At 44.0% G+C, this 23,894-nt stretch overlaps 1 protein-coding gene across 1 annotated transcript in view; it reads right to left on the bottom strand.

Annotated features, from left to right (window-relative positions):
- PAPPA (pappalysin 1) overlaps nt 1-23,894 on the bottom strand; it is a 611,319-nt gene that overhangs the window by 416,250 nt on the left and 171,175 nt on the right. The window contains exons 4-6 of the mRNA XM_029613956.1: nt 17,749-18,042; nt 9,378-9,570; nt 6,914-7,035 (exon numbers count right to left, since the gene is read on the bottom strand). Coding sequence (XP_029469816.1) covers nt 6,914-7,035; nt 9,378-9,570; nt 17,749-18,042 — 609 coding nt within the window. The remainder of the gene's footprint in view (nt 1-6,913; nt 7,036-9,377; nt 9,571-17,748; nt 18,043-23,894) is intronic.

Genomic DNA, 23,894 nt, shown 5'->3' on the forward strand with positions numbered 1-23,894 from the left:
TGTCAGGCAGCTCCCCCCTGTCTGTGAAGCCAGCCTCTCACTAGTAATGCAGGGAGGGAGCTGTCTCAGACTTCACCATCCTCCCCCCCCCCCCCTCACCCACACACCATTCACTAGCTGGGACATGGGGGAAGTCAGGAGTGAGGGTCAGGCAGCTCCCCCCTGTCTTTGAAGCCAGCCTCTCACTAGTAATGCAGGGAGGGAGCTGTCTCAGACTTCACCATCCTCCCCCCCCCCCTCACCCACACACCATTCACTAGCTGGGACATGGGGGAAGTCAGGAGTGAGGGTCAGGCAGCTCCCCCCTGTCTGTGAAGCCAGCCTCTCACTAGTAATGCAGGGAGGGAGCTGTCTCAGACTTCACCATCCTCCCCCCCCCCCTCACCCACACACCATTCACTAGCTGGGACATGGGGAAAGTCAGGAATGAGGGTCAGGCAGCTCCCCCCTGTCTGTGAAGCCAGCCTCTCACTAGTAATGCAGGGAGGGAGCTGTCTCAGACTTCACCATCCTCCCCCCAACCCCCTCACCCACACACCATTCACTAGCCTGGACATGGGGGAAGTCAGGAGTGAGGGTCAGGCAGCGCCCCCCTGTCTGTGAAGCCAGCCTCTCACTAGTAATGCAGGGAGGGAGCTGTCTCAGACTTCACCATCCTCTCCCCCCCCCCCCCTCACCCACACACCATTCACTAGCTGGGACATGGGGAAAGTCAGGAGTGAGGGTCAGGCAGCTCCCCCCTGTCTGTGAAGCCAGCCTCTCACTAGTAATGCAGGGAGGGAGCTGCCTCAGACTTCACCATCCTCCCCCCCCCTCCCCCACACACCATTCACTAGCTGGGACATGGGGGAAGTCAGGAGTGAGGGTCAGGTAGCTCCCCCCTGTCTGTGAAGCCAGCCTCTCACTAGTAATGCAGGGAGGGAGCTGTCTCAGACTTCACCATCCTCTCCCCCCTCCCTCACCCACACACCATTCACTAGCTGGGACATGGGGAAAGTCCGGAGTGAGGGTCAGGCAGCTCCCCCCTGTCTGTGAAGCCAGCCTCTCACTAGTACTGCAGGGAGGGAGCTGTCTCAGACTTCACCATCCTCCCCCCCCCCCCTCACCCACACATCATTCACTAGCTGGGACATGGGGGAAGTCAGGAGTGAGGGTCAGGCAGCTCCCCCCTGTCTGTGAAGCCAGCCTCTCACTAGTAATGCAGGGAGGGAGCTGTCTCAGACTGGTATCAGGGATAGGGCACTGAGTGCAGGAAGATCACAACACCCCTGGTATCAGGAATAGGGCACAGGTTCTAGTCATATTGACTGATCACATTACTTTTTTTGTCAACTACCAACAGTTTTCATTTCCCATCCCCCCAACCATCACTTCAGTTGGAACCTTGGTAACATCAATAGATAAGAGGGCAGCCAGCCAATAGGAATACATATTCATTCCTAACTGACCTTTACTGACCTGGATAGTGTCAATAATTTGTATCATTTTCTGTTAGTGTTCCTGAGTTTCCATTTCCATTTCCCATCCCCCCAACCATCACCTCAGTGGGAACCTGGTTAACATCAATAAATAAGAGGGCAGCCAGCCAATAGGAACACATATTCATTCCTAACTGACCTTTACTGACCTGGAAAGTGTCAATTTGTATCATTTTCAGTTAGTGCGCACTAACTCGAGTTAGTGCGCACTAACTCGGAGTTAGTGCGCACTAACACGATTTAACGATTTTTAACGATAAATCGTTAGAATTTCTATTGTATCGTGTTCTATAACGATTTAAGACGATATTACAATTATCGGACGATAATTTTAATCGTTAAAAAACGATTCACATCCCTAATCTATAGCATTCTCTCTGGTGTACTAGGGTCTGTAGTAATATTTGTATTGCTTCTCTTTCTTAGGCAGGGCAACTGCATAGCAGGTTTGCTACATAGGTTCTATTTTGTGTTTTTTTTTGCAGGATTTTGTGTTACTTCAAAAAGTGTCTGACAGTGAAAGGTTGTTATTGAAGAGCCATTAGAATTAGAATTGCATTTTTTTTTTTATGGTGATTTGTAAGGGGAAATTCCTATGTAAGTTGCAGAGAGAATGTCTGTGGATGCAGAGTGTGTTACAGAAATGGAGGTGCAGGATGTTTGATGAAATTCTATCTCATCCTGTATAGATTCCAGACCACTCCCATATCTATATAGAATAATTGACTGAATGACGTTATCAAATAATTTAAATGTTTATTTATTATTTATTTGATTTATATTCTGCTGTTCAGGCACTTCAAAGTAGATTACATTCAGGCACTGTTCCCAGAAGGTTTAAAAAAATCATAGTTAATTATCAAAATCATGGGAGCAGGAAGCAGGGAGGGGGGACATGGCAAAGAGGAAGGACCTCTGGGTCCATGTCCCGGATGTTTTATGTACCTAGCAACACCCCTATTGTATAGTAATTGGTCGATCAGGTGATCTGTGTTAGTCAAGACCTGGTATAACTTCAGACAACTCCAACAGCTGTGGCTCCAAGCATATAGGTGAATTTTCAAAATGTTACGTGTGTAAAAATTAGCATATACGCACATAAGTAGCCTCTACTCCTGTACTCCATATTGTATAAAAGTTGAAAATATACATGTACTTTCACTTTTGTGCACACATAGGGAGGTCCAAGGGCAGGACCAACACTTGTGCAGATAAGTTGCAATTTTAATAGACAGCCTGTGTACATTTTCCAGCTTACACCTGTTAATTATCTTGCTAGATGTGATATTAAGCATGTTTATTGAAGGGATGTGCATTTGTTTGTGACGAAATAGGAAATAGAGACGATATTTCCTATTTTGTCGTGTTTCGGTGGGGGGGACAACCAAATGATAAGAAAACCCACAAAATTTTGTGTGGTTTTCTTATTGTTTTGGAGGGGGGGAGAAAGGGCACATTAAAAAACAAAAAAAACCCTAAACCTACCCCCTTCAAATTTAATTAATTGCAACCCCCCCACCCTCCTAAAATTCACTGGTGGTCCTGGGTCGGGCCGTTGGCTGCCACTAATCAAAATGGCACACTAATAGCCCCTGTCACATGGTAGAAGCAATGGATGGCTTGTGCTGAGAGAGAAAGAGAGAGAGAGACTAGCCGTAATGCCCCAACACTAGATAGGTATTTATATCTCTATGGGAGGCCCACCTAGTAACTTGAGGTGAGGCTTAGGTATTAGTGTAGGGGTTAGGGGCCACTTTGGCATTCAAAGTGAGATGTACGAACTGAACAGTGCTCTCTTTTGAAGATCTGATGACCCTCGGAGTGAGGAAACTCACTCAAAGATGAGATTTGTGCAATGTTCTCTCAACCTAGCTTGATGGACTCTCTACCTGGTTAACATCAAGCTAGGTTGAGAGAACATTGCACAAATCTCATCTTTGAGTGAGTTTTCTCTCTCCGAGGGTCATCAAATCTTCACAAGAGAGCACTGTTCTGTTCATACGTTTCACTTTGAATGTTAAAGTGGCCCCTAACCCCTACACTAATACCTAAACCTCACCTTGAGTTACTCGGTGGGCCTCCCATAGAGATATAAATACCTGTCTAGTGTTGGGGCACTACAGCTAGTCTCTCTTTCTCTCTCTCTCTCTCTCTCTCTCTCTCTCTCTCTCTCTCTCTCTCTCTCTCTCTCTCTCTCCCCCCTCCCCCCTCCCCTACAAACCCACAGGCAGGCCTGGCATGAGATAGATTTGCATACAATGGAGGCAGTGTTTGCAGATCTCTCTCATGCATATTCACTATGGATATCCTGAAAACGTGGCCGGTTTGTGGCTTTTGAGGACTGAAGTTAGCGACTCCTGCCCTGGAAGGCCAAAACGTGAGAAATAGCTGCCCCTTAATAGTTTAAATCTGATCACTTTTCTTGAAAAGTCAGATATGGTCCCTGTCCAACTTGCTCTGGACTCAGACAAAGAATGGCTATTTGAAAATGTTCTTTAAACACAGAGTTGCATTGTTTCTGAACAAAAAATGTGTATGTTTCATGATGTACTGTAAGTAACACAGAGAAAGAAGAAGCAATTTTTACTGTTCTGTCCTCAACACACACAGATTAGGGCTTTCTTTGTTTTACGGTTTCTGTGTAAATGTATAATAAAATATCAAAGCATTTGTTATATTTCTTATGATTTCTTCCAGGTATTAGCCTTTCTATCTTTCTGTTGTATGTCCTCCAGAGGGGTCGGCCCAACATGATAACCCACATTATGGATGGAATATGCTGTTCCTTGCTTCTTGAACCGCCTGTTTGCGTAATGTTATTTAGTTTATTTTCTTTTTTTAAATGGGACTCTCTCTTCAGTTTTTCTGGACTAAAATTTGCAGGATTGTTAAAAAAAAACAAGTATGCTTAATTAATGCAATGTGACTATTCTGTTTGATCCTACAATTTGTTTCTTAAAAGCAGTATACTGGTTGTATAATTTTGTAAAACTTATAAAGAGATAATAAAAATTATCTACTATCTTTAAAGCTCTCACTTTTGTTTTTAAAGTTGTTAGAAGTGATGGTAATGGCATGCAAAGGGCAATGCAGGGAGCCACGCTGGCAGAGAGATTGGATTAGTGCGAGTTTTTTAATGTGGGTTTTAATCACCTGGGTCAGGGCAGGAGTTACTTGAAAGCGCCGGTGTGGAGACCAGTTTTTTGTTACTTATGTGGGTCAATCAAGCAGTGGATGGAATTGGTAGAGAGAAGGCAGCTTTTCAATGAGGCAGAATCGCCCATCTGCATTTCACGCGCTCGCCAGCAGTCAGAGTCTGATGAAGAAGCAGTTACATATTGCTCTACCCCCTTCACATCAACTTCCGGACCACTAATTTATTCATTTGTTCAAAACAGAAAGGCTTTAGACCCGAGAATCAATCATGGGTGCTCACATGCCAATGGATGTCTGCATGGTTTTCCATGCGGATGTCTGTGCAATTCATTTCATAGGGCCATGAATGCGAGTTTCTGTGCGCATTATGGCACATATGTTTGGTGTGCGTGGATTTTATGCACATATCTAATTAGCATGTGTGGTTGTTATTACATCCCGCACTGCTGCTGGTTTTTTCTGCGCGCGCCAAAAAATCCGACCAGAAAAATCAGTGCACATTTCAGCGCGGGTCTTATTACATCGGCCCCAAAATGAGCTATCAAAGTTTCCACATGGGCCTTAAGACTTTCCTGTTTGAGCAAATGTCCTAAGGCTATTTTTGATTGAAGGGCTTTTCTACCTATCTAAAGGTCTAACTTTGGAGATATATTCAATAGAGCAGCCATACTACTGATTATATATCTGGCTAACTTTAGGACAGCTCTTTGGCCCAAGCTAACTAGGTGATACATTAAGCTGCGGTAGTGCTCTAACTCATGTTATATCACGCATGATATAAGCAATATTTTGCATCTCTCCACCCAGATTCCTTTCCCTATTACAATGACCTTTGCCTGTGATTTGCATGCATGAATAATGCAAATGCATGCAAAGAAGGGAATTTCCAGTCAATTTGATGTAAATATTTTATTGTAGCCAGTCGAGAAGGTTGTCAGCAGTGATAAAATAACTAAACCTATTTGAAATGTGTGGCAGGAGCCCCAGAATCCTAACGTGGGTTCCGAGGCTTCTGCCGTACATTTAAAGTGGCAGCAAAACATTGCAGCAAATGGGGAGGTTGAGCAGGGGTGACTCCTGACCTCTGTCTCAACCCGGAGCTGCCAACTGTAAAAATGTAGGCACTTGGCAGTGGCCCCCCTCCCCCCAAAGACCATTATGGCCCTGCTTCCCCCTAGAACTTAAAACATAAAAAATAGGGTCCCAGCCTCCTTCCGATACCCATCTCCCAGCCCCCCTAAGTCAACAATAGAGTCCTTGCCCCCTTCCCATTCCCACCTCTCACCCCCAAGTCAAAAAAAGAATTAAGGGTCCCAGCCCCTACCCCACCCCCATCCCACCCCTGACCCCCCCCTAATAGCACCTTCCCCCCAACCCCCCTCCTGCACCCCCTGAATCTTAATTTCAGGTAGGCCTCCACATCAGGACCAGGATGCCCCCTAGCACCCCGCCTGGTCAGCACCATTTTCCAAAATGGCACCGACCTGACCTTGCCCCAGCCATGTAACTGGGGTAAGGTCTGGGGATCAGACAAGGGCCATGTGGCCGATGTACTGAGCATTAGTCCCATTGACACAAATTACCACTTGTGTGGTCTAACTCATAGCTGTTTAGACTGTTTAAATGTTTGCTATCCCCTTAAGTGCAATTACCTTGGATGGCCTCCCTCTAAAGCAGACTCTATACTATTTAAACTGCACTGTTTCTTCACTGACTTGATGAAATGAACAGAGTTCTAGATGTCCTGAGTTAGACAAATACACCTTGTTTGTTGTCCCTTATTTCTACAAATCAAGCATATTCATAGCATGAGGGATCCCAACATCTTCTAGTCCCTTTCCTCATTGTAGTTGTATTGGCTCTTGCAGTATCTTATTAACATCAAATTTCATCTATCTTCATTAACAGTTCAATGGCATGTCTTCCTTGACAGGGGACAAGATTCCATTTGGGAAATCCCTTTCAGTTTACATTTCAGTTCATTTTCCAGAGAGACTGAAATAGCATCATTCTCTTGGGACTAAGAGGCTCATCTCTTTCTCTGTATCTCTGTACTTGATCTCACCGTTCCTGTGTTCTATGTATTTCCTATTGAAACTGGAGAACAATAGTCTTATCTTGTCACTGAGCTTTGTACTCTAGAGTAAGAATGAGCACTCACAGGCAGCTGTAGTACAATCCTCTTTTACATTTCCCGTCAATGAGTTTGAAATATATTCCATGAAGCTATAGCAGTTATCTGCTGTTACCCCTTTATCTCATCTTGTTCCTCAACCTACCTTCTGCTTCTCGTGGGCTCCAGTGTCCTGATGGACCACATGGCATCGGTGATGAGGCTTTGATAGCGTATTGCATCAAGACTCTTGATTCCAGACATAGGTCACATGCTGATCCCACTTCTCTAGGAACCCGAGAAAACAACAACAATAAAAAAAACACATCAACTTAGTAACAGTGGAACAGTAGATAAACAAACATGTCCTTTTATCAGAACAATAGAATCTCCTCATAAAGTTACTCTTACTTCTTACTGATTAATCTGTGGCTAATGAAAAATCAAGTGTGCACCATTGAATTACAAATTTGGTAAACTAAGTTTCAGAGTGAGAATATTCCAAATAAGCAAGCACTAATAATAGCAGTTGGTGCACAGAACCTGATGCATAAATACTACTGGCACTGAAGTGATAATCAATGACATGTGACATCAATACTGAGGAAACATACTCATGTACTCTCCATACAGTAAAGATATGGAAACACTAATATTAATAATTTGTTTATAAATCCTTAGTCTAATGAACAAACCTATAGAGCATATATTGGACATGAGGCAAGTAATAATGAAAGCCATTTGCATAGGTAAAATGCTTTTTTACCTGTGGAAATGGGCTATTGGATTATTGCCCACGTTCTACACAGGTAATGCATCTAATCCCATCCCAGGAATATCTTTAAAGATACCTTCTATCTTTAATAGGTATTCCTGGGATGGGATTAGGCCAGAAAAGACAATTGCATGCATAGTTTTTGATAAAGAAATCTATAAACATTGTTTTGCCTAAAAATGTATCTGCACAAATTTATGTGAATGCTATTGAGGAGGGCAATAATCAAAGCAAACAGCCACCACAGTTTTGCTTTGATTTTTGCAGCAAAACCTGCAGGTAAAACACTACCAGCGGGATTTGCCAGACCATGGCAGTTTGATTATCTATCCCATAGCTACTATACATCAAAGGATATCATAATAGTGTTTGGTGGTCTCAAGGTATTCAAACAGTGTGATAAGGTGGTGGCCAGAGTCAGCAGGATGCTATAGTGCAAGCACATAGGGAGAGACATAACCAGCAGAAAAAAAGAAGCTGATAATAAATCTATGCATGTCATTGGTGAGACGTCAACTAGAATTTTGTGTACGTTAAAGAATAACTTAGGCACAAGAAGTAAACCTTTTTCAGATGAAATAATTCTCTAGAAGAGATTATGAAATAAGGTTCTGTGGGGTGGAGGGCAAATGGGTACCCTCAGGAGCAGCATAATAAAATATTGCTTCATGGAAAGGGTGATGGATGCATGGAATGGATTATTGGTGGAGGTGGTATAGAGAAAACTGTTAATGAAATTCAAAACATTCAATGGAGTAAGAATGATTAAAATCCAATTATCAGTGTTCATGGAGGCAACAGCCTAATTAATTTTGGGTGCCTGTGTGGATTATTACAAAACTTGACAATAAGATAAAGAAAGGGCTCTGGGTGTTGGATTACATATTGGTCTTAGTATCAAAAAGGAAGATGACAAGACCTAAAACAGCCTACCAGCGGAGATGGTGGAGGTCAGCCCTGTAACAGATTTTGGACATTCTTGGGTCAGACATGGAGGGCAGTGGTAGGAAAAGGGTTAAAAGGTCATGTAAAAAACACAGTGATTTATGTATGGGAAGTTATATGTTCATCTACCCAATGTGAAAGAAGACCAAAGAAAGAACCTCAGTTGGGCAAACTGGATGAGCTAAGTGGTCTTTATTTACAGTTATTTACTATGTTACTATGATATGGGCCCTCTATGATCTAGATTATCTTTTGTTGTGAGATTAATCTGAAATTTATCTTGTAACTTTAATAGGACAATCTTAAAGCCTTAAATGGACCTAGCCAAGTTTCAGAAATATCTGTAGGAAAATGATGGGTTTTGTGGCAGAATCCATGGAAATTCAAGATTCTTCCTATCTGTTATTTTAATCTTCCTTTCCAAATTAATCTTGTGTTTTGGCCATTCTTCCCCAATTCTTCTCCCTCATAGAGATAAAAAACAACAAATCCTTTCAGATTTTCAGCTTCTCCTCTCCCTCACCCACAACTAAATGTCACCCTATTCAAAATCTCTGTCTTAAAAAAAGTGCATAACTTTTACAAAGGTCCTCATTTCAACTACTAATGTTCTTTGACTTAATTCCTGCATTTGTGAACTGGTGTGTGCTGGGGGGGAGGGTGAATGAAAGAAACAGCATTATTATTCATGAATTTCAAATGTCTGCTAATTCAACTATCTCTGTGTATTAATCTGATAAACAAATTCCAGAGAGGTTTAACATAGAGAAGGCTAGACAGACACTGAGACCTGACACACAAACCCTGTGATGGTAGCTTCTGAAATAATGTCAGTTGAGTCATCTGACAATATCATTAGCCAAAATGGAAGAAATTTGCAAAAAAGGAACACAGCATAGCTTATATTCACCTTTCAAAAACATGTCCATCAATAGGCGGAAACCATTCTAGGGTGACAGAGGTAGGGGTGCGGTCCACAATCTGTGGATTGATGGCAACAGGAGATGGTTTCCTGGTAGGCTGCCAACTGTGGTACACCAGGTCCAAGTAGCAGTGCATTCTTGCAACTTGATTGGGCGTGAAGGAATTGGTGCAGTCATCATCTAAAAACAAAAAAAGAGTGATAAGGAGCAAGGCAGAGTTATGACACCATTCTAGCCTTTAAACATAAAACGGAAACTGCAGTTGCCAGCTTTTGGTCCTCATGAGCGCTCTCATAGTTAATGGCCCATGCAAAAATTAGCATAGTCATCATTTCTTTAGACAGGAAGCGGGAGAGGAAACAGAAATAAAATGTTCTCTTAGAGAACCTGGGACATGAAGGAACAACCTGAAGGTCAGAATAAAGGTAGGTACACAAAAGGTTGCTGAAAAGCAAATTAAGTCTCCTCCTGCACTTGGGTATTTTCTCCATGAAAGATGGAAAAAATACAAGGGAATTCCTGCTTTTTGCAAAGGGTCACAACAGACTCTTGAGGAGGAAGGAGATATCTAATAACTACCTGAAAAAATATTTGTTTTGAAATATAAGTGCAATAGTTTCTCAATTCCCTTTTGCTTGGCAATGTACAATATCACAGATTTCCTCATTAAACAAACTTCTTGCAAATACTCTCTCAAAAGGAATCCACGAACCCGATACTGAAAACAGCACTTAGCCGGCTAAGTGTCACTGCTGAATATCCGTTACAGTCAACAGGTGCCACTTAGTTGGCTGATTTACTAACCAACTCTGGTCAGGACAAAAGGCTGTCCTAAAGTTAGCCAATTATACATAACCAGATAACTTTAAGACAGCCAGATATATTCAGCAGCACATCTGTGCTGCTGAATATACAGCACTAACCAGGTAAGTATAACCAGCTAACTTGCAGAGCCACGCAGCTATTGAATATGTACCTCCACGTGATCTGTATTTGACCACTATATATATTAGTGCTGACTCAATGTGGTGTACCTACATTTCCTCAATAATTGATGGCCTTTGTGTGACTATTCTGCAAAAGTCATAAATATTGCTCAAGGAAGCCAGATAGTGTCGAAAACTATTTAATAGCTGTTATAAAAGAATCATAAAATATATAAAGGACAGACCACCAGGAAAATGACAAGAATACCATGACCTGAACACTCTGTACTAGCTAGCTAGCTGTCTGGGTCTTGTATTGCTCTAAAAATCAGCACATGCTTCTCTTCTGTAGCTCATCATAGTATGAAGCAGGGGGATGCAAAAGTCACAGTATCATGGTAAGGGAGGAGAGAAATTATTCTTTCCCTTTTTCAAATAGAGCTATGTCCTTAGCAGAATGGAAGATCTGCCCTGCTGCCATGCCGATTATTTGCAGATCTGCTCACTTTAAAATAGAACAGAAGATCCATTGGAAAAAATAAAGAACATGGAAAGAGGGAGACAAGGAAATAATAACACAAAGGGAAGACAGAAGAAAGAAAATAGCGGGACAAATGGAGAAATAAGCTAAAAAAATCTGGAAACTGGTATAAAGGGAGGACAATTTTCAAAGCAATTTATGTAGGTAAAAAGTATTTTACCCACGGAACCGGACTGTTCAAAAACTGCCCTCCTTCAACCTGGCTAAAAGTCTTTACATTGCAGAACACCATGCTTCCATTTAATGGCACTGAAGGAGGCATTCCTTGGGGCGGGTTTAGATCAGGGAAAGACAAATACGCATTTAGGTGCCATTTTCTAATCTTTGCAAAAATCTACCCACAGAAAAAAATGGCACAAACAGCCATACATACTTTGTACCCATGGCAAGTTTCAAAGTAAAAGTTTGTGAGTACTTCAGCTGTGAAAATTGATACAAAGCCCAGGGGTACAAAGTGTGCACGGTCATTGCCCCACTGGCCAAAGTTTGAAAATTGCACTCATGGGGCAGATTTTAAAAGCCCTGCATGCAGGGGACTTGCGCGCCGGAGCGCCTATGTTGCATAGTCCGCCGGCGTGCGCAAAGTCCTGGGACGCGCGTAAGTCCCGGGGCTTTGCTTGGGGGGGGGGGCGTATCGGGAGCGGTGCGGCATTTGGGGGCGTTCCGGGGGCGGGGCTGTGGGCATGGTGCCAGCCCAGGGTCATTCCGGGGGTGTGACCGAGGCCTCCGAACCAGCCCCCGGGCCGGGGAATGGCGCGCCGGTAGCCGGCTGGTGTGCGCCCGAGGCAGGTGTAACTTTCTCAACAAAGGTAGGGGGGGGGGATTTAGTTAGGGCTGGGGGAAGGTTAGGTAGGGGAAGGGAGGGGAAGGAGTGGGAGGCCATAAAAAAGTTCCTTCTGAGGTGCCCCCTGCGCGCGCCGACCCTGAATTTTATAACATGCGCGTGGCAGCTCGTGCATGTTATAAAATCGGTAGGGATGTGCATCCGTTTTCCACGTATTTGTAATCCGCAACTTATTTTGTCCTATCTGTTAAATACGTGGAGAGGCGAAACGTATCGCGACCCCCCACGTATTTAACAGATATCTGTTTTATTCGGCCTCCTAAATAAAAATTTAAACCCCCCACCCTCCTGACCCCCCCAAGACTTACCAAAACTCCCTGGTAGTCCAGCGGGGAGTCCAGAAGCCATCGCTGCACTCGTTTGCCAGTTTCATCACGGCGCCAATAGCCTGGTCACAGGGGCTACCGGTGCCATTGGTCAGCCCCTGTCACATGGTCACTGGCGCCATCTTGTGCTCCTACCATGTGACAGGGGCTGACCAATGGCACCGGTAGCCCCTGTGACATAGTATGGGCAAAGGCTATCGGCGCCATTTTGTGTCCTGGCATCGGACGGCAGGTCGTTCCGGGACCCCCGTTGGACCCACAGGGACTTTTGGCCAGCTTGGGGGGGGCCTCCTGACCTCCACAAGACTTGCCAAAAGTCCAGCGGGGGTCCGGGAGCGACCTCCTTCACGCCAGCCGTCCGATGCCAATACTCAAAATGGCGCCGATCGCCTTTGCCATCGGACGGCCGGCGTGAAGGAGGTCACTCTTGGACCCCCGCTAGGCTTTTGGCAAGTCTTGTGGGGGTCAGGAGGCCCCCCCAAGCTGGCCAAACGTCCCTGTGGGTCCAACGGGGGTCCCGGAGCGACCTGCCGTCCGATGCCAGGACTCAAAATGGCGCCGATAGCCTTTGCCCATACTATGTCACAGGGGCTATCGGTGCCATTGGTCAGCCCCTGTAACATGGTAGGAGCACAAGATGGCGCCGGTGACCATGTGACAGGGGCTAACCAATGGCACCGGTAGCCCCTGTGACACGCCGTGATGAAACTGGCAAACGAGTGCAGGGATGGCTTCCTGACTCCCCGCTGGACCACCAGGGAGTTTTGGTAAGTCTTGGGTGGGTCAGGAGGGTGGGGGGTTGTAGTTAATTTTAATTTTAGCTGGGACACTAATTTAACTCGCCGTAGTAACGTATTTACAGATCGACAACTTATGGAATTCTCCATACTTCCGCATGAAACGGAATTTACCCCCACGAATACGTATCACGAATGCAACGAAAACGTTTTGGCTGCACATCCCTAAAAATCGGGCGTAGATTTGTTCGCGCTGGGTTGGGTTCAAAACCAGGCTTTGTTCGTCACACTTTTGTCTTGAATTTGTTAAGATAATCAGTCTTTGTTGTGATCTACTGTAAATCAGAAAAGTCAGTATGTAGTTTGGATTTATGCAAGTACTGGCAAATATATTCATAGCATACAAATATTTGAATATTTCAGACCTAAGACAGTAGCTTTGAAATGGGTACGTAGGCGCACATATATGCATGCATGTGGTTGTGCGCCCAGAGACACAGCAATTTTATAACATGCACACATGTGCATGCATGTTATAAAACAGCCTAGGTGCGTGCATATGTGCTCCTAATTTTAAGCTTGTGTGCGCTCAGCAACGTAGGTCAGTTTATGGCCACACAACTGCCTGTATTTCATGAGAGACATGCGTCCAACCAATGACCAGTTTCACCAGTTCGTCCACCAGTTTGCCCAGTGTTCAGCTAGGTCCTCCAAACCACCCCTAGTTTTTTAGCCTGGACTCTTCCCAATAAACCCAGACCCCTCAAACACTTCAAAGATGCCATTACATTTTTTTTTCCAGACTTACCCCTCCTCCATAGCAGAAGTAAAGTTACGCGGCACTGGATCTTGTGGGCTCATCTATTGGCCCTGCCCCAGAATGCCCACAGACCACCCCTTTTTTCTCCAATGTGAGATATTCGCGCATCAGGATTTGTGTGCGCATGTCTGCAGCTTTTAAATCAGGTAGGCATGCACATGTCCTACCTACGCACCTATCTCCTGATTGTGGCGCACACCAAGTTTTTAAAATTCAGCTTTAAGTGAATATTTCCTTCGGAGCCAGATAAAAAAATACCCAAGCTGGGAGAATACACAAATGACTTGGATTTATTTGAACTAGGTTCAGGACTGGTTATCCAACCTTCCTTCTCCCTCCCCAGTCCCCTGGAAAGAGAGTTTGGATTTATTTTAACCTTGTTCTCCCCCCATGAATCAAACAGATGGGATATTCCAGATCACAACCTTGGATATAATGTGCCCTCCAAGGAGTGACTCAGTGTGTGCAATTTTTTTTTCTTGTGAGCAACAATTTTTTTAAACCAACAATTTTTGAGTGCCAGTATTAGCTTTACATTTTTGTATATAGCACAAAGAAAAATTTATGTTAGCAACCATGTAAAACCTGCGCCGAAATGTATGAACAATCACTCATGGGCTCAGTTTAGAGTGAAGTATGCTTAGACATGTAGAAACAATGGGATGGGGGCAGGGCAGGCGGAGAATCACAAAATTAACAGATTCCTGATCAGAGTGGCTTTGTGATGTCACTGACTGTGTAATGGTTTTTGATCCAGCGACATCTACATTTATTTATTTAAAATACTTATATATCGCAGAATCCAAAGTTCTATGCGGTTTACAAATTGAAAACACCTCACTGCATAAGCTCCTGCTGCAGTGTTTTATTCCTATTCTACAGCACCTCCTGTGGAAGATTTAAGGGCAAGAAATTCTCCTTGGAAGTTTATTTTCATTGAAAAAGAAGACAGGGCTCAAGAGAAAAGAAAAGAAAGAACATGGAGAAGTGAGAGATTTACAGAGAGAAGAGAGGGAGGGAGAGATGATCATGCTGTGTGACCTCCACCAAAAAACTCACAAGGCATCTTCCAAGAGATTACAATCCTAACATGATTTCTGTTTCTCTGGGGAATAACAAATAAACAAATTCATGCATGAATTCAAGAGATACAGATCATTCTTTTTTTTTTTTTTTTTAAATAATAATAACAGTTTTCTGCCTCACACCAGCATTTCTTTGGCTCACATTAGCAGATAGCATCTTTGGTTTTATCACATCTTGGTGCCAAACCCACTGAGTGAGTTGACAAAACAGGGTTTCTGTGCTGAGAATGCCTATCTACACTAATGCTTATCAGGCTTGCCAGCAATGAGGATGTCTCCAACTAATGGTACCTTATTCAGTGCCGGTCTGTAAATATATGCTCACGCTGATTGATAGATTAGAAAAATCAGGATGGCTCTGTTCTGAGCTAAAAAGTGGAAATGTATATTTGTGTTGCCGTTGAAGCAAAGTTTTCCCACTATAAATTATGATTTATGCAAGTAGAAGACTAGGACATCATTTTTCAGAAAACACTCAATGCTTCATTTAGTTTCCTAAGTTTTAGCTGCCTAAATGTAGGGAATTTCTGTGAAACTGAGGTTAATAAATGTAAGCCTGTAATTCAATCACCTACATTTAAGTGCCCAACGCTGAAGACAGCCTAGCCCTGCTGCTTCCCCCTCCTGCACACTCACTCACTTTTTAGGTGACTTAACTAATGTACTCAGATCTAGTCAATTTTTAAAGGGGGCCAATTTAGCCTCCTAAATCCTTTGAAAATGGACCCCTAAGTAAAGAGGCCAGTGGGACAGCTGTTTGCTTACGTCTGGGGCTAATAATCAAAGCATTTCACAAAGGTAGACCCATGTTTACCTGCATAAAAATGTGTTTGGATTATAGGACCCCCTTCACCGCATGCACAAGTATCTACACTGTTCGTAGCACATGTACTTTCCCCCATTTTTAAAAAAGGGGTGAGGACAGCTCGCGGGGAGGTGCATACTTTGCACTGTTGGAAGACCGACAGCAGAAGACCATCTTCCAGACAGAAAAGTATTAATAGCCCTCCTAGTCATGTCACCTGACACTATGGGGGAGGGGGGTGGTCTGCAAGGTTACCTAGGTAGGATGAAACCTATATTTGTGAGTTGAGTCTCCATCTTTCTCCCTGCCTGTTGTGCCGGTAATATTCCAGCATAAATCACCTGTACAGAACCATGTAACTGTATATGCAATGTTTCTTATTTTCTATCCCATTTCCTCAAGTATAATATCCTTGTATGCTGCCACAAAGGAGCTTGGACTCATTTCTGCTTCACAGCAAGTATTTCTCCTGGAGGCGTGGGAATCCCCTTCCTGCTGCACACACATTTAGTTCTAACTTTGAATAAGCAGAACTGGTACCAGACAAGGAAAGAAAAAAAAAATCCATCAGGCCCCATTTTCAAAGGGATTTTTCCCTTTGAAAATGAATGCGTAGTCCTGTAGTTACAAAATACCAGGCCCTTGAGGAGTTCCCAAATTTCCCTTGCCTTGCTTATTTTGCAACCTCCCTCTGCCCCCGCCCACACACACACACACACACACACACACACACTGTTGAAATGGATTCTTGTTAATTGGTCAGGGAGGTGGGTGAGATCTTTGGCTTGTAAGAAGTGGATCTCAAAGAGGCACTCCTGCCTTAACATACACAGTGCGTCAAAACTCTGGCCAGAAGAAGACCGTGTCTGGAGGATAAAGAAATGCTAGATCATATTTCAGTCAGGCAGGTTCTCCCAGGCGAAAGAGGGCAACGGAAAGTGTTTTCCTGGGCAGTATTTTGGTGGAAAGTTCAGAACTCATCAGAATGCCTCTTGTCTTCCTTCTTGACCCTTCTCAGTGTGGGAAGTCTATCAGTTAGTGCTCAAACAGTTCTTGAAACGATCTTATCTTATGGAGTACAGCATACCACTTCAGGATGCACATAAGGAATATACACGGACTGGGTGCTACTGTGCTCCTCACATTTGACTTAACCAAAGTAACTGGATATACTTAGAATATAAAAGTTACAATGGGGGCAGAGACTGAGTCAAATAAACTTTTTTTCTTTTATTAAAGGGAGAGAGGGGGAGTTTGGAGAGAATCTTATTCAGAACCCAAAATGAGTCGGGGTGACTTGCTCTTCTTTAAATGTAATAAAGTGGTGCTGTTATTTATTTAGCCCCAAGAAAAGCAGGTTTTTAATGTAAATACTAGAGAAATAACTTAAATACAGGCTGATACAGTACAGTGCGTCGAAAACGCGCGTCCAACCCCCCCGCCCCGAAACTAATAGTGCCCGCAACATGCAAACACATGTTGATGGCCCTATTAGTTATTCCCACGCGATTCAGAAAGTAAAATGTGCAGCCAAGCCGCACATTTTACTTTCAGACATTAGCGCCTACCCAAAGGTAGGCGTTAATTTCTCTCGGCACCGGGAAAGTGGACAGAAAAGCAGTAAAAACTGCTTTTCTGAACACCCTCCGACTTAATATCATGGCAATATTAAGTCGGAGGTCCCAAAAGTAAAAAATAATTAAAAATAAAACATTTAAAAAATTTAAAATCGGCCCGCAGCCCACGGGTCGGAAGACGGACGCTCAATTATGCCGGCATTCAGTTTCTGAACCCGTGGTTGTCAGCGGGTCCCAGAACCGACGCCGGTAAAATTGAGCATCAGCTGTCAAACCCGCTGACAGCCGCCGCTCCTGTCAAAAAGGAGGCGCTAGGGACGCGCTAGTGTCCCTAGTGCCTCCTTTTACTGCGGGCCCTAATTTGAATAATTTTATTTACTGTATTGCACGCACAGCCGCACGCGTTTCTTTCTGTATCGGCCTGATAGCTTATTCTTTCATGGAGCTGAAAAGAACTGCTATGCTCTTGTAGTCAGACCACAAAACCAGAAGTTAAACTTTTATAAAATGGTGCCTTGGAAGCAAAAGTATGAACAAAGAGAAAGAAACACTGTCATTTAAAACTGAAACATCTTTCAGGTTTAGTGTTCAGTTGCCTGATGAATCCTTGGCTCTACCCTGCAGAAAGATATCTTCCTACCCTTTCCCAGACAGCTTTGGATTTAAGAGGCATGCAGAGACATCAAATCCAAACTACCTGCATAGCTCATGTAGTTGTTGTACGGTGTATTGATGAAACTGTGGAAGCCACATGTGTCATTCCCAGGACCTGGGTCTCCACACAGTTTATACTTCGGAGCTGGGTTAGTGTCACGGCAGAGGTCTCCAGTTTCAAAGGATGGGGTGGTCTCCATACATGGGTCACTGCAGGATAAGATCTCAGAGATGCCCCGGAAGATATGGTAGAGCCCCAGACTGTGCCCAATCTCATGAATCATAGTGTGAGTATGGCCAGGTATGCCATAAAAAGATGGGTTCAAAACAATGCCACCTAGAATGAAAAAAGGGAGAGCTGATGAATTGGACTTTGTCCTTCAGTGACCTCTGAATGCAGATGTACAGAGGAGGGCTGAGGTGCAGATCCAACACTTATTATCAAGAAAGAACAACTCTTAGGCAATCCACACTACATAACATAAACACAATGTGGTTTCGGCAGGTGTAAGCGGTTGGCTTATTCTTTTAATACTATTGCCAAGTATTCTTTGAAATCTCTCAGCTCCTAATACTAGCTCATATTGTTTATACAGGCTTTAAACATTACAGATTTCAGCTTTCTCCATGTCAACAAACTATGATTTTACAAACATTGAGGTCCAACATGGGGCGACCACTGAACATGGCAGTGTTATCCTTTAAATCTGCATTTTTCTAGTGCTTGACAAAATTAGGGGTGGAGGAGAGGGAAAGGCCATATCATAAGGATAATGTAAAAGTTATTAAAAGGAGTTATGAGGAGAATAAAAACAAACTGTTTTGTGTTAAAGCTCAGGACAGCAGTTATACTCTAAGCAATATTGACATACCTGGAACGCAAAGGCCAGCTAAGATGAAACATTTCATGTGGGTGTGGAGTGTAAAAATTCAGGAGAAATTTTCTAATAAAATGTTAGTATTTGATACTAGTTGGCAGAACCTAAAGATCACCAAGTCCTTCCCAGCTCCTTGAACTGATCTGAAAACACCAACTTTATTTCAATATTCAAATTTGAATGACTGAGAATTAAGCATGTTGACTGATATACACAAGAGAAGGCATACAAACAGTTCAGATGATAGCATGTGTGTGAGTGTGTGTGTGTGTGTAAGTGGCATTTTACAGTATTTCTTTTTTTTTCAACACAATTGGAGAGTAGAAGCATTTATCCAGATGAATACAGATCAAACATCCTTCTTTACAGAGTTTAATACCTTATGAAATAATGCTTCTAGCGCTCACCTCACACAGTGAACAATGAGGCCCACCTTCAGAAGCATTTAGCTGGATAAGTCAGAAGTTATCCGGCTAAACTAATATTTGAGCACTTATCCTGCTAAATTCTAGCCAGATATATTTTTAGCAGGCTAAAATTTGGCCAGATAAGTCGGGGCATTCTAGGGTGTAAGTGGGAGGAGCTGAGTTAGTCACATAAATTATTCAGCTAACTCTAAATATTGGAGATGATTATCTGGCTAACTCTGGTCATCCCATATACCTGTCCTAGAGTTAGTCAGATACACGTATCCGGCTAACTATAAGATAGCTGGATATATTCAGCGGCACAGCCATGCCAAGCTACACAGAGGCTGAATATGTACCTCAATGTTATTTTCTTCTGGGGAGATGCAACATTGCATTTATCGCAATTTTTTTGAACACGTGGACACTTCCATAATTTGTTTACCTTGTTGTGTACACATTGTTTGTGTTTTTCATGCTAAGATATATCTTTGTAGCTTTCCAGAAATATCTTCACATTCTTTACCAACAGTCATAGTCAAGTCATCAGAATGTCACAAAGCTGAAAACACTATGAACATTATGACAAAGTCTGATTTCTCATACCTATGATGAGTTAAAGAAAAGTTCTAAGTGACTTTATTCTTGGGCAGTGCATCAGAATTTCATATAGTGATTTCCTGGTATCAGCGTTCACCCTGCAGAGTTGTAAAGTATCATTTTTAAGTAGTTATTTTATGAATCTTTTATGCAGCTGCACTGGGAACAAGCCAGCTTGGCAAGCGTATCTGAAGTTCAGAAGTATTCAGCTGGTCCATGCAGTTCACGCATGACAACATGCATGACACTACTGCCAATGATCCAACTTCTGTGGAGAGCTACAAAGATTTTTAAAAAATAATGCTGTAGTAATGTGTTTTGTTGTGATTTGCTTGTGTCTCTTTCAAAGACTGCATAGTGTGCAGAAATCAGAACGTATGTTTCCATACTTATAAAAGGCAGTTTTCAAATGTAACCACATTGTTGCAAAGTCTGAGGAGTACTTTTATTTTAAAAAATACCTACTTTGTGAAACAAGGCACATATTTTTACCCACACAGAGAAAGGTAATTTTCTTCTTTTTTCCACCTTCTGCTCCTTGGGGCTCAATTGGAACTGGGATCTGGCACTATGAGCCTACATTCTGAGCTACCTGAGAGCTTTTCTCCTATTTTATATGTTCCTTTCTCCCCAAAATGTACCTATTTTGGTCACTGCAGTGACAGTCCTCGGCTGAGTCCTAGGATGAAACCTGTAGTCATAGGCCCTGACTCCAACTACTGTGTCACTCATGAGTGATGACCACAACTCCCTTAATCCCGGGGGATGTGAAAGCTGCCTCCTAAATCTCCTCAGCTGAGTCAGGGAACAGAAGAAACGACTTAGGGATCAAATTGGAGACTTTCCCCATGGCAGTGCTCAAATTAGAGTTGGGCAATCTTCTAACAGGTCAATGAAGGTATGTTAATCCTTTTGAATGCATCTGATCACTTCAAAAATCACCCATTATATGGCAACTGAGCATGAGTTTATGTCATAAAATAGTTGCATAATATATCAAAATACCTTCTGCTTTATGTTATGCGCGCCGGCCACAGCAGACCCGGGGCTCAGCCCCCTCACCTCTTTCAAAGTGATCCAGCAACTGGTCCCTCATCCCTGGTGGCTGTGGGCCGCCGGTACTGTCCTCAGGCTGCCCTGGGGCCTCTGGCTCTGCTGCAGCTCCTGGTGTTCCGCTTTGGGCCTCTCCGCATGGTCCGCGCAGAGATGCCATCCTAACCAGCACCGCACCCCTCCCTATGCGCGCGCGTGCACACAGCTAGTCCTAAATAGGGCTCGCATGGACCGTTGCCTCTCTCTAGCCCTGGACCTCTGCATTGCCTGACTACTCCGTTGCCTCTCTCCAGCCCTGGACTTCTGCTTCTTCTGACCATCCTTTTGACTCTCTCCTCGACTAGACCTCAGCCTTACTTGCCACTGCTTCCATGCTGCTGCCAGCCCTGATCCCAGCTTGCTTAAAGACGCTTCTTCAGCATTTGTCCTGGACGTGGTTCATTCAGGCTTCGGCTTGCTCTTGCTCAGGTGCCCCCTGTCAGACTGTGTTCCTATTGGCACCCGGGTCTCCAGGATTCCGCATCGTCCAGTACAGACTGATACCTGTACTGGACGATGGGCTGACTCTGGGCTGACCTCGATCCACCCATCGACGACCACTGACGGAGGCCACCTAAGTCCAGCCGGCCCCGTCACCCAAAGGCTCAACCTGTGGGGAACGAGGGCTGGTATTGGTGAAGCACCAGCCAGCCTCCATCCATCAGCCCTCTCTGCCTGCCCACGGTGGGGACCCATAGGATCCCTCCTATGGGTAGCGTCAACCCCACCTTGGCCCAAGGGTCCACCTCCGGCGCAACAGATTGCAAAGGCCATGGACTTGGCGGAGCCGCGTGCCCTACAGGCTATTCCTGGCCTGGTCCTAAAGGTACAAGAACAGCAACAGTTTCTCGAGGCTCTGGCCTCTTCCCTCAAGCATCTGCATACATGTCTAGATGCCATGTCCAGCAACTCAGTTCCTGCGACGGCTTCCTCTCCGCCACAGCTGTCTACTTCCTCCTCCAGAGCCCTACTGGCCCTGCCAGCCCTGCCTCATTTCAATGGTGACTCCAAACTGTGCAGAGGGCTTATTAACCAGTGCTATATGCAGTTTGCTCTTCAACCCTCCATCTTTCAAGACGAATTAACCAAGGTCATCTTCATCTTGTCTCACCTAGAAGGGAAGGAGCCGGCGTGGGCTTCTCCCTTGTGGGAGCGATCGGACTCACTCCTGCGGGAACAGTCTCGGTTTGTGGCCCTGTTCCGGCGAAACTTTGATGATCCTGGGTGCCATGCCTTGGCTACTACACCTTTGACAAGGCCAAAGAAGCCTCTTCGACTACACTATTGAATTCCGGACTTTAGCGTCTGAACTCGATTGGCAGGAGGACTGCCTGTGAGCTATCTACCTTAACGGGCTCTCCCCGCAACTAAAGGATGAGTTGGCAGCATGAGCACTCCCTTCCTCTCTCGAGGATCTTGTCGACCTAACAGGCCGAATTGACCATCGTCTCCAAGAGCATCACCGGGAGAATCGGATGCTCAAGAAACCCTCTCGGGTCAGTTCCCACTCGGGTCTGTTCCCATTCACCATCTGCTACCAACTTAAGGTACTTGCCAGTACTTGTAATCTGAATTGGCCACTGTTGGAAACAGAATGCTGGGCTTGATGGACCCTTGGTCTGAACCAGTATGGAAACTTCTTATGTTCTTAACTCTACTACTGGTAGAAATTCTGCTGTGGCCAAGACCGACGAACCCATGCAGTTGGGTTGTGGGTGCCTGTCCCTGGAAGAGCGCCTCCAGCGGAGACAAACAGGCCTGTGTCTGTACTGTGGAGCACCAAGCCATCACCTACAGACTTGCCCAGTCCGTCCGGGAAACTTCCCAGCCTAAGTTCAGTTGGGGTCCTGAACTTGGGCACAACGTCCCCGGCCCCTCAACTATCCATGCCTGTTACTATAGTCTGGCTTTAACATCAAATGGGAGAGGTTCCCTTCATGAAAGAGGAATTTGAGGTCATCAAGATCCAAGGAGATGATGACTTTCAGCTATCCACAGGAGAAGTAAAAAGGGGAGGAAAAGGAGCTGGGATGGACTCCCAATAGGGTCCAATATTTCATTTAATTTCATTTCATTAAAAATCTATTAATCACTTAACACAGAGGCCTAAGCGATGTACAATAAAAAGACACTCAAATAAAATAAGATAAAGATACAAAATGCAAAGCAGGGGCAAACTTATCAGAGATATTGCCAAATAAATGAACAATTGCATAAATGCAATCAGAGACAAAATACTGTCTTAAACATGTACCATAATCAGTTTAGATGTTTACTTTATTAAATTATGCTGTTACAGAGTTAGCTAAAGGCTTGCCGCAAAAGGAATCTTTTTAGAGAAAGATTTGGAGAGGAGGAGCAATGGGAGTAGCATTTGGATGCTAACTGGGAGAAGAGGAGAATATTTATTAGGGATGTGAATCGTGTGCCCGTTCGTTTTAATGATCTGGATCGGCTGGGGGGAGAAAAAAATCTGATCGGCATGATTTTTTTGCAAAAAAAAAATCGTTTTTCTGAATAGTGCGCACTAACAAAAAATTGTTACTTAATGGTTTAAAAGTAACATTTGAGGAAATGTTCGTTAGCTAGAGGTGCACACTAAGTCGCGCATGCTTGGTGCTATTCCCCGTGGCCATTTTGCTACCAGATATAGCACGCACTAGCCAGAAAGAGAAAAAAAAGTACCAGCAGGCTGCAGCAGTGTCAGTGCCAGCAGTAGCCACTAGCCAGTAGCCAGTCTAGCCTCAGCCTGTCCTTTAAATTTAACCACTATAAATATAATAAATTAATAATAAAGTGTTTTGTTTAGTTTTTCTATAATATGTTAATGTTTTGAAGCTCAGGTTGCAAGTTTCTTTATTAAATGTTTTGTTTCACTAAAGTAGAATATAGAGAATTACTTAATTTCATGTTATGTAAAGTTTCTTTAGTTTAATACACAAAGTACTTCATTTTATTTTATTCTACTCTAGTGAAAAAAAAGTTTAGTTTAACACAGGAACTGCAAACTTGAGCACAGTTTTCTCACCAATTTTATCTGCATGGCCCATCTGAACTTCTGAACAGACAGCTGTCCTTCAGAGACTGCTTGGCCCTTCACCTCCCCCTCCCCTTCTCTCTCCCATATACCAGCAGTGAATTGGGGGGGGGGGGGAGGAGAGGGATGTGAAGGGGGAGACAGCCCCTGCATTCAGCAGCTCTGATTTTCTGAA

Source organism: Rhinatrema bivittatum, chromosome 8 (assembly GCF_901001135.1).
Source record: "Rhinatrema bivittatum chromosome 8, aRhiBiv1.1, whole genome shotgun sequence".
Lineage (NCBI taxonomy): Eukaryota > Metazoa > Chordata > Amphibia > Gymnophiona > Rhinatrematidae > Rhinatrema > Rhinatrema bivittatum.